The sequence below is a fragment of the Canis lupus genome, chromosome 7 (genome assembly GCF_011100685.1).
Source record: "Canis lupus familiaris isolate Mischka breed German Shepherd chromosome 7, alternate assembly UU_Cfam_GSD_1.0, whole genome shotgun sequence".
In the NCBI taxonomy this organism is placed as follows: Eukaryota; Metazoa; Chordata; class Mammalia; order Carnivora; family Canidae; genus Canis; species Canis lupus.
In genome coordinates this window covers 32,079,403-32,091,306 of record NC_049228.1, presented here as the reverse complement: position 1 = coordinate 32,091,306, position 11,904 = coordinate 32,079,403, and the positions used below count along the sequence as shown (strand labels likewise).

Below are 11,904 nucleotides of genomic sequence, written 5' to 3'. Positions count from 1 at the left end.
TTTCCACTGAATTCATTCAAGATTTTATTAGTTGAGCTCTCACTTAGGTTATTAGGCTCAGCTTGCCTTTAATTTCTTTGGCCTCAGTTATTCAAAACAAAAGGAGCCTAGTGTGTGCGCGCGTGTGTATGTGTGTGTGTGCGCGCACACACACACACACACACACACACGGACGCATCACACACAGGCTTTGTACATTCTTCACATTGCAAACCCATCAACAAAAGGAGGAAGAAGATCTGAGGGGAATGAGTGGTTTTTGCGGGTTTAGGGATGGAGAATTTCTCTGCATAAACAAGAAGGTTTGGATTGGAAGCCTGCTAAAAAAAATGTTAACAGCTGACCACAGGGTTGTAAATCCAGACTGGAAGGAGAAAAAGAGAAACATTGCAAGTGAGTGAAGTGTGTGTGGCTGCAATGTTTGTGGGTTAGATGAGAAACAAGCGCTGAGTGAAACCGAGAAGGGGGGTGGGGGGTGGCTGGTGTGATTTGTTTGGCGTGCAGAGCCAATAGGAATCCCAGACTGCGATAATATCCCGGTGCAGCGCCGCGCGGAGTCAGAGCTGAGCCCCGGGCCGGTGCACATCTGCGAGCCGCAGCCCAGCGCGCGCCGCGGAGCCGGCGCCCCGCCGCCCCCAGCCCCAGCCCCAGCCCGGCCCCCGGCCCCGGCCCCGGCCCCGGCCCCGGCCCCCGCCCCGGCCCCCGCCCCGGCCCCGGCCCCGGCCCGCGCGCCTCCGCATGCGCGTCCGCGCCGCCCCGGCCGCGGGCCCCCGAAGGCGGCAGAGCGAGAGCCGGCGCACCGCGCGCAGGGGACTGTAGAGCGCGGAGGAGCGGGACGCGAGGAGGCGGCTTCCATCACGTCATTGCAGGTACGCAGCTTGTCACCACGAGCGCGGCGCAGACACGGTTTCTGATTTCTACCTTCGCAAGGCACTTGAAAGTAATTGACATCGTTGTTCCCCCCGCGCTGGCCGGAGTAGAAAGCACCGAGGCTCTCTCCCGATGCCCCCTAGATGATCAAAGCCGTTACCGTGTGTCTGGGGGCTGCAGGGTCTGTCCACCTATTGAATTCTCTGTGGGTGTAAAGCAGAGACCTTCCAACTTGACCGTCATCTCTTTCTTTAAAACCACATCAGTATCTGCATGTTGTCATGCTGCCCACTTGTGTATCTTGGTGACCCCCCCACCCCCCCCCTCCCCGTTACAGTTGTGACCTGTAGCAACTCAAACAGCATCTGATGGTTAGAAAGCAGGCGTTGAACGTTCCCACCTCCCCATCAGGTTAATACCCTCCCTTGAAGGAGTCGGGAACCAGAGAGGACTTGAGCGTGGTTTTCATCTCTAAAGCCTGTGGCCAACGTGGACTAAACTCATGAGTTGAAATAGCACTGTATTGCTTCGCTGTGGTCCAAGATAAAGAGAGGAAGGAGAAAGATTTCTCAATGGAATGGTCAGTGGCTCTTCTTGTGTACCTGATTTATCTCTACATTGTCTTACCAGTTGAATATGCAATTCTGTTCTGCACCCTCAGGCAGGATGAGTTCCAAGACCTCATGTATTATTGCATTAAAGAGTCATGAATTGGAATTGTGTCATAAATGTGATACTTGTAAGGAAATGCCCATTTTTGGTTTGATTTAATTTGGTACTAAAATCGGTAGGCATCTGGCCATTTCTTTTCCTTTCTTTATTCATTTTATTTTGAGACATGAATTTTGTAAAAAAAAAAAAAAAAGAATTCTGTGTCTTGGGATTTTACAGGGTTTGATTTCAAATTTTGAAGATGATTATATAACTTTTTTTCCCCCCGTTGATTACTTGTGATTAAATTAACATTGCTTAATGGGTTCAGTCTTTGCCTTGGAAAAGCCAGTGGGGATTGAATGAAGGCTGAGTTAAAAGATTAGTCTTGCTTTGGGCGATCCTCAAATAACTACTATATAGCTGCTCTGAATCCCTGGATAAAGAGCTTTTCCTGCAGTTCAGAACAGACACAGATTGGGACTCTAGTTCCACAGGAGAATGGCACTACAGCAGGTGCAGGACCAATAGAATATGTTACCTTATTAGCACTTTTCCCAGTGGATTCTTGGTGGAACATATTCAAACCATCCATTGGTAATTCAAAATCAGTTCCCCACTCTGTCATGCCTGTTTTTTAGGGCACTCCTTATCCAAGACATGTGCCTGCCCAAGGTAGATAAGGAAGTTATAAGAAAGGTATTTGCTTTACATATCTCAATGGGGAATTTACACTGACCTGGTTTTTATCAAATTAACATGTTCTTTTGTCATTAAGGAAACTGCATGCTTAGCTCTACCATGGAGTCATGAAAACTGCTCATATTTTTGTCCAGTGCCGAGTTTGAATGATTTAGCAGGTATTTTTGAAATCATGTCAAGGAATACACATGGCAAGTGAATGTTTTATTTAGGAGAGAACATTCTGATTTTATAGATGATATTTTTCTCTTTTTACATCACAAAGGAAACTAGTTGTCAAGAATTTACCTATTTAAATAAATACTATTTAACTGACCCAACGAAATTCTACTTCCAGTTAAAAGGGCAGTTTTGCATTACTATAAACATTTTTTAATCTACAAATATAATAACTGAAATAAATTGAGACTCATTTTCCCCTTGCCATTCAAACTCTAAAGCAATTTGGGGCATGTCGGTAGTGACAAAGTAAATGTGAGGCTGAATATATAAACACACTTTATCTGGACTAAGAGACGCTGATGGTGTTTGGAAGATAAATGTAAACAATGCTTTGATTACTCATTGTTTTGTGCTATCATTCTTCACTGAGAGAAGTAATGAAAAGTTCATTCCCTGTGCATTTTAGTATAGCCAGCTAGAGCTTTAGATACCCGCCAGTTATAAGTTTGGTAAAATTTAAACAAGATACATGCCTTTAAATCTCTTTAAAGTAAACACCTCTTCCTTAGATCTCTTCCTCTAAAGCAAAGGAATGGAATTAGGTTCCCAGTCTGGGCACCGAGTTCTTATTGATATGAAAAGGGCTGGCCGGCCTAGGTCAAGGACAAACACTTAGAGTCTGCAGAGGCACAGGCACACAACAGATTAGACCAGCCACATTACACCAGCGTTGCTACAGCAATCATGCGAGGTTGCAAGCATTTTCTCAGTATCAGGGTCCTTTAAGTATTTAGGAGAAAGTGATGAATTATTGCAACCAAACGTGCCAAGTGTTGGGTTTAAAAACAAGTTACACAAAGAACCAGCAAATAAGACAAATTGTTTTGAAGGGGAAGGTATACAATTATGGACTTGGCCTCTGGTGCCGTCTACTTCTGTGTTTGCTTAGCTGTTTCTGTTCCTACCACAGAGTTCCCTCTTATAAAAATCAGACATGCTGACCTAATAATGTGTAGAATTAATTTTGATCACAAGTCAGGCTAAAGTTTGGTCTTCAAACCACTAAGCTAAATACAGATATTTCCCATGGCCACACCTTCTAATTGGGAATATGTCTGTGATTGGCCAGCTCATCTATAAGACCCAGCTTATGTGGAACACTGATTTGCAGTGTAGAGTCCCAGAGCCACGTGGGAGTAAGAGGATGAATAGGGAGAGGGTCAAGGCACTAAGGTATGAGGGGAGATGGTATAAATATGAATCCAAGAGTAAGGGGAATAGTGAGTTTGTTTCCTCAAACAAGCTTCAAATATAAACTCTTAGTGAGATTTCCTAAATATTTTAAACAAATTCTCATGTATACACACACACCTTGCACCCAGGTGTGGGATGAAAATAAATACATTTGACGTGCTGGTAACATTCCCAGACACATAGGCCAGGAGAGGGCAGCATGCAAACTGTGAAAAGTGATGTCTTCTCTTGACCAGGGGGAGACTCCAATCTCCAGAATAGCTAAACCAGTCTGCCTAACTGTATATACCTTCTTCCCTTTGAAAAGTAGAGTCTAGAGCCTTACTTAATAAGGGATATACTGGAATGCCTGGGTGGCTCAGCGGTTAAGCGGCTGCCTTCCAGCTCAGGGCGTGATGCTGGAGTCCTGGGGATCGAGTCCCACAACGGGCTCCCCGCGTGGAGCCTGCTTCTCCCTCTGCCTATGTCTCTGTTTCTCTCTCTGTGTGTGTCTCTCATGAATAAATAAATAAAATCTTTTTTAAAAAAAAAGAAGGGGGATACACCATTCAGAAGACTTTTTTCTACTTTTGCTTCCAGAATTGGTGCCGCCTGGCAAAATAAGAAAAGCAGCATATTTAAGAGAGAACTCAACTTCTCTTTCTTTGAATTAGCTTCATTCTTTGAAGTTATTCAAGTGATCTTTATCTTTACTCTGCTAGGAGATGGATGAGAGAAAGGGAAGTAGAATACAGAGAAAAAGAGAAGAGAGAGAATAGGGTTTCTTGAGTTGGTGCTCCAAGGGGAAATTCTTTTTTTTTTTTTTTTAAGATTTTATTTATTTATGAGAGACAGAGAGAGACAGAGACACAGGCAGAAGGAGAAGCAGGCTCCACGCACTAGAGCCAGACGTGGGACTCGATCCCTGGTCTCCAGGATCACGCCCTGGGCTGAAGGCGCGCTAAACCGCTGAGCCACCCAGGCTGCCCCAGGGGGAAATTCTTATGAGCTACTTTATCCATAAACCTAGCCTTTGTTTTAAACATGTCTCAAAGGTAGGTTCAGGGCCACAAGAATACATTTTGTACAGTGATAGTCAAGTGTGTCTCTAGAATCCTAGCAAATTTGGTTTCAAAACAGAAGAGCTGGAATAGCTTTTTTAAGTGTTTTTTTCAGAGTCTAAGATATGTGGTAGAATAACAAGAATTATGCATCTATCTCTTAGAATCTCAGAGATGGTCAGACTAGTCCCTACTACACCTAGTCTGGCTTTTTAAAAATTCATGGCTAATAAGCCTCGCACTGTTGTTACTTTCATGATCAGCCATATTCTGGGGCCAAACTATAAATGTGCATAGAAGAGAGAAATAATCACTCAAAGTGGGCAACCTGTGGCTGGCAGTGATAATTCCTGTATGCTTCATCTTAATTTAGCTAGGTTGGTGATTTTAGCTTTAGGAACACCTTTGTCTCTTCACCATCTTTGGGTCAAATGCCATACAACTTGCTGCTAAATATGAAGGCTAGGGGATACAGCTCAGAGGGGGCTTTAAAACAAAGTCTGGGAGGCCCAGAAAAAAGAAGTTTTCTTGGTGAAAAGCTGCGGTTCTTCCTGAGAGCAGAGGAGGGAGAAGGGACACTGGGGTGGGGGTGGGCAGGCAAGGTTGAGGGAAGCTGTGACCTCTGTGTCAGGAAAGGGTAGGGAATCCTGGGACTGCCCATCAGGGGCTCGGCCTGTGCGCAGGACACTGCTTCTTTCTAGTGCCACTGTGTTCTGCTGGGAGGTATGGTGTCCTTGAATCAAAGCAAAAAGTTTTTTCAAGGACAAAGTAAAGATTTCCTGGTGTCTGGGAAGAAAGGGAGGTCACACTGTGTCTCCCCCATTCTCAACCATGTTAACCTCTAACACACCCAAGTACTGTATGGAATTACACGGTGCCCCAATAGTGCAGAAGCTTGGATGAAGGGGGAACCAAACACAATGTTGTAATAGTGAGGTATCAGCAACAAGGGAAGGAGAGATAAATCCTAGAGGCTGAGAAGGTCCACTGCTGCTTCTCAGTTTTTGATGTCACATCCCATCTCCTTTCAGTCAGAGAAACTCTGGATTCCATCTCTTTTTTCTAGATTACTTTGTAATAAAGGAATCCCATGGCTAAAGGGTAAATCTCTTTGAAGGCACTTACCTGTTTGAGAGGCAAAGCAGGGTAAGTAAGATCATAGTATGCTCGCAGATATAGTAACCCTCAGGAGAAGACATACCTGAGAGTATGTTACACTAAGAAAACATCTCTGAATTATGAATGCAAGGGAATTAGAGACAAAGGAAATACATGACTTAATGAAAAACTTGTCCCCAAAGAGAGCTTTTAAAGGATATGGTGCCAGGAGCAGGAATATTCACAAACATGACTTTCATGTTATGGATTAGTAGCAGTTCCAAGCTAAAATTCTCCTCTCCTGTAATTTATTTAAACAGCGGGAGGGGGGTGGAAAAAGAGAACACGGTGAGCAAGGGAACACTTGACTAACTCATGTGAAATGCTAAGCTGAGTTGACTTTGTCTAGTACAAATACCATCTGCATTAAAAATTATTCCACCTGGTTCTACAGCTGTGACTCTAAAAGCTGGAGGAAGCTAATCTTATCACCTATGGGAAACTTGCCACCTCACTCTGCTTTTATGCAATTACAATACATACTCTGGATAATGCATTATATTTTCTAATTGTAGTAGCAGTGTTTTGGGAAAGTTGATAGATGTGTTGATATTTTACTTACAGTTAATAAAAACCCAGCAGCTGTATAATGAGATTTCATTGCCAACTGCTTTTTCTAGGAATCTAAATTTCATCAAATTTTCAAGCTATCTTTAATTTTCCCCTTATTGATCATTTTCAAAATAAGATTGATCTAACATTGATCTAACATCAATGCTGAACACATACCAGATTATACTAGATACATTCCTGCATAATATGTAATTTAATCTTTACCACCACCCCAAGGATTTATCTCTTGCAAGTTTTATTAATTAAGGCAATTGGTTATAACATTTGATAGCTAAGAACATAACCATTTATGCAAGCATTCATTCAACAGATAGCTACTGAGCTGCTTCTTTGTATAGTAGAAACAACAGAAATAGTAATAAAATAGTCTGGTTATTATCTCTAGCATGATCCTTTACATGCATTGTTGCATTTAATCCCTAGATAAACCAGTTACTCACACATGTAAACACAACAAGCAAACATCTTCCTATATAGTACCAACTGGTTACTAAGTGATTACAATTGTGTATATGGAAATAGTCTTGATTGACTATTGCTTGATTTAAGTCTATTGGCATAGGAGTGTTTCATTTGAGGAGATGAAAAATGAGTATAAACAGATGAAAAATACCCTCAAGCCTACTACTTGAAAGAGAACATAGATTGGTGTCCATTTTAACCTCTTTGCTGAGGATATATTTATGTCTTAGGGCCATATCCTCTGGCCTTCAGAGAGCACTCTTCACTGTTCTTCGTTAAATATATGGAGCAATACAGAAATGTGTAGCTTCAAATATATATATATATATATATATATATATATATCTCCAAGACTTTAACTTGACAAATAATATGGAAAAAGTACTTAAGATATCTCACTTCTGTGAATTCAGAGAATGTAAACTTTGGAGAAAACAGACAATTGCTGACAATAGTATCACTGTGTTTCAGAGGCCCAAAAGGTATTAAGACCCCTTTGACCTAGAAAAGGGTTATCTAGTTATTCATAAAAGTTATTAAGCTAGGAAAGTCAGGAGACAAGGTTTGCACCTGTTCCTGTTTTTCATACTGGACACGTGGCCTTAGGAAGAGGTAGAGCCTACAGTCTCTTGAGTTTACTCTTTCAAAAGAAAAAGCGGAAGTGGATCATTGTATTTGATTCCAGCCCTAAACATCAGTTCTGCGTGTTTCCTTCTGGGACAACAGCTGACATTCCTTGAGGGATGACCATTTGTTAAATATTTAATAGGTATCATCTAAATCTTTAACAAGAGCCTAGGATTCTTACTATTATTCCCATTTTACAGGTGAGATAACCAAGGCTTAGAGAGCTCAAGAGCTTTCAAAAATTAACACAGCCAAGCAAATTGTCGAACTGGGTTTCCACTCCCTCCTCCACCTCTCCCATTGTATGTTGCACCTTCATTCACTTATTTATAGTAGGTATGGAGAAGATACCATGTGCAAGGTGCTGTGCAAGATTCTAGGGGATAATCACGAAGAGCTCAAATAAGTGGGAAAGACAGGGAATACCCTAGCAATTATAGTGGTGTTTGCTGAGTATGATAATATGGAATGCTTTGAGAATCTATAGTATTATTTTGTCTTGTCAACAAAACCATTTGACAGTTTAAGTCTACTGATTATAATAGCACAACTCTTTTCTTTATATCATTTTGGATATTCCTCCCCCTCCAATATAGTGTGGTTTTAGTCTTCCTTGTATAATTATTTTTGTCATATGTCTATGTCTGTTACTAAATTTTAAATTCCCTTGAGGACGGAGGCCATTTCTTATTCATCTTTTTGCTTCCCAGCACAGAATTGGTGCTTAATTAATCGTACCACTATTGAGCTCCAGCTACATCTAATTTACAGCTAGGATCAGAGACTCCTGCTTATCTGCTGGAAGGCGCAGTCTTCAAAAAGCTTTAAATACACACATCCAGCATAAGCTAAACAAATGACAAACTCAGTCATTCATCTTGGGGAAAAAAAAACCTTTTTTTTTTCTTTTAGTTTTGTGTTACTAATCCCTTGTGTTACATACTTGTGTTTAAAATGATCATTTCAGTAAGAAAATCAAACTGTCACTAAAAGTCAATCCTCTTTTTAAACAACTTACTACTTTGACTGTAAAATAGTTAATCAGCCATTTTGACACATTTTTCTCCCCAAGAGACAACTTCATCATGAGAGGGTGCCAAGGTGTTCCTTCAAGTTTATCCTTCATTCCTCTGGGGTTATGTGGGCTGGTCATAACATACTGGAATGTTTGCTTACTCTCTGGGTTTTGTGCTTTAATTTGGAAATTAACAAACTCTAGCTCAATGCAGAGAAAGTGTTACCAAAGATTACCAAAGATTCTGGAAACAAAGTCAGTTTTTTAATTGGATGGCTTAATTCAGGAGAAGCAGGAGAGTTAAGACTGATTTGCTGTGTGTGGTTGCAAAAAGCAAATTTTTAAGAATCTCTGTGAAAGAATTCTTTACCTTGAGGTAGTTTGTGACAATTCAAGGAAGTCTATGAATTTGGGTGGGAAAAAATTACATCTTTGGTTCTGCTACCCTGTAACTGAAATTTCCCATCCCCTTTAGTTATGAATGTGAGTAACACACCACAGTAGTATTAGTAGAACTGTCGCCTTGTCACCAATAGAAATCAGGGCTATTTTCATATCATATTAGAGTTGATACAGATGTTTCAAAATATCACTTACACATAGCACTACTTCAAAATTATGATAGTTATACCTATTTCTAGACATGTTGTAAAGAAGACCACATAAATCTGTGTCTTTTGTTTTTAAAACATATTGATATACATACATATTTGTATACTTATACACATATACACACATACATATATACACACACACATACATGCATAGTTTCCTATTTAGAGTATATATTTCTGAGAGTGCCTGGGTGGTTCAGTTGGTTAAACATCTGACTCTTGATTTCGGCTCAGGTTATGATCCCAGAGCTCATGTCAGACTGCACTGAGCGTGGAGCCTGCTTAATATTCTCTTTATTCTTCTCTCTCAGCCCCTCCCTGCTCATTCTTTACATCTTAAAAAAAAGTATACATTTCTGAACTTAGGAACATTATCCTAAGGAAATTCACTAGACTCAAAGGCAGTCCATGGGAAAAAAAATGTAGAACACCATACTCTATAGGATGGTAAATTTGGCTTATTAGATGGCAAATGGTTTCTCACCTTAAGTTGCCCCAAATGGAATGGGCCACACTGTGAGCCAAGGAAGCTCGTGCTGGCAAGAGGTGGTGCGGAGGTTGGGTTCAGTTGAGGGGAGTGATACATCTGATATGGAGTGGGACCTTGATGCTACCACCTAACACTGAGGCTACGTGGTTGAGACCAAGAGGCAAAGAAAAGTCCATTGCTTTCCTCAATTTAAATTTTCAAGGGTTTGAGCCAACTGGCTTCTGTAAGGAAAGAAGAGTCCTTCAAAGGCATATATCATGCCACATATCTTTGTGTTTGTTTCTAGCGTAGACTCAAATATCAGTAAGTACTTGTGAATTGGATGGCTGAGAGCCATAGTTGCTGATCAGGTCTGGCTAGTACCCTTTATAAAGACTCAGAGACTCACCACGTGGGTCACCACGTGAGGTTCCTAGGCATAGATAGCTCTAGGCTGCATTGTAATTGTCTTTTCATTTCTTCTCTCCCCTGAGGTACTGTGAGATATTTAAGGGGTCATGCATTTTCATCTTGATGTCTCTAGTCCAAGATAGTTCATGTTTGGCAAATGAATCAATGAATGCCCCTGTAGAGGTCACTGTTGTTGCAGAACCAGTGGCCCTATATTTTAAAAATAAATTAAGGAAGAAAATATGAGAAAGAATACTTCTGATTTTACTCAATAAAAGTATCATTATGGTATGGGCTCATGAAGAACATAGTTCTGGACTACTGAGTACCGAAATAAAAACATCAGGGAAGAATTTTGTTCATGGCAAAATGAGCAACTTCTCTTCTACTCAACTCAATGAAAGTGTTGATAGCAAATACCTTTCAGGATGGCTAGGGCCTTGATGGGCTCTGGTAACCTCTAGTGAGGTAAAGCACTTTATTTAAGCTGAAGAGGAGAGAAGTTCTCCTTAATAGAGGATGCCAAGACGTTCCTGCCAATGTATAGTTCATTCTTTCATTGTTAGGAATTTGGGAAGGCAGTGCTTACACTGGAAGGCAGAGTTGGGAGAGGATGAGAAAGGACTTATCGAGCACACACTATGCATTTTTAGGTATTTGAACACACTATGTCGTTGAGTTTTTATAAAAACTTCTTGTGGTACGTGCTCTTGTCCACATTTTACCAACAAAGAACTGAAGTTTATTAAGCTTCAGTAAATTTCCTAACTTCGCACAGCCATTAAGTGGCTAAGTAATCGAATAGCTTACGAACTCCAAATAAAATTCATTGCCTCTTCACCACAACAAAGCTCTAAAACATTGCCTTTTTCTTCAATAATTTTGGCTCTGTTGCATCACAGTGATGTAGGGTTCATACTAGACACTCACAGAAATAAGAGTCTAGGTAGGCTGTGTTGGGTAGATAATCAAACACAAAGGAAGTGTGCACTACTTGTTTAAGGCATGAACTTTGGAGTCAGATAATCCTGGCTCCATTCCTATCTGAGTGGCACTACTACTCAGAAGCAGTGATCCTCATCTAAATGTGCATAGTATTAAGAATTTTATAAAATAATGCTTTCAGCCCAGGCACAAAAAAATGCAGGTCTTGTTATTATTTGTTTATTTATTTACCAGGCTTTTGATATTAGTGGATTGGCAGAGGGGGAGGAGGGCGGAGAAACAAAGGTCTTCAGAATAAGCGTCTGTGAATTTTAATAAAAGAACAGCACACTACTGTGAATACTTGAGAACTGGGGTTCAAATCCAGTTTTATGAACTGAGATAAATAAATCATTTGAGACTTAATTTTATCTTTTAAATATAATAATTATCTAGAAGCATTAAACACTCCCACCAGAACCATTGATTCTTCTGACAAATATTTATAGATCCAGAGATTTATAGATAGTAGAATAGATGGATCATATTTTCAAGGAGCTTACGGCTAATGGAGAAGACAAGATCTATATGTCAGTTATGAGAACGTCAGGTAAGAACTGGATAAAATTGACAAAGATGGAGACAAAGTGACAAGGGCATTGGAGGAGTGAGATGTTACTTCCAATGAAGAATTTTTGATGCTCCAATAAGGCTGGGGCAAATCACACTGTGTGCCACTTTGCATTATTTTCTTTCTGTTTTCTCTACCTTATGACCTGTGTTATGTATTAATGTCTTCTAACTCATTGAGTTTTAGAGATACAAAGAAACAATTTATTAAATCTTATCATCTTACACATAAGAACTGATAGCCCAGAAAGTTGTGTGCCCTGTAAGACTGCTAACTACTTATTTTGTAGAACTAGAAGTAGTTCCCAGGTTCTTCCATCTATTCCTCTTTCTACTACACCA

General features: G+C 40.5%; 1 protein-coding gene across 2 annotated transcripts in view; it reads left to right on the top strand.

Moving 5' to 3' along the window:
• Positions 1-733: 733 nt before the first annotated feature.
• Positions 734-11,904, top strand: part of GREM2 (gremlin 2, DAN family BMP antagonist) — a 109,658-nt gene continuing 98,487 nt past the window's right edge. The window contains exons 1-2 of one of the 2 annotated variants that reach the window (XM_038542669.1): positions 734-869; positions 1,282-1,450. In XM_038542669.1, coding sequence (XP_038398597.1) covers positions 1,443-1,450 — 8 coding nt within the window. In that variant the 5' untranslated portion in view covers positions 734-869; positions 1,282-1,442. The remainder of the gene's footprint in view (positions 870-1,281; positions 1,451-11,904) is intronic. The other variant, XM_038542670.1, reaches the window with a different exon arrangement.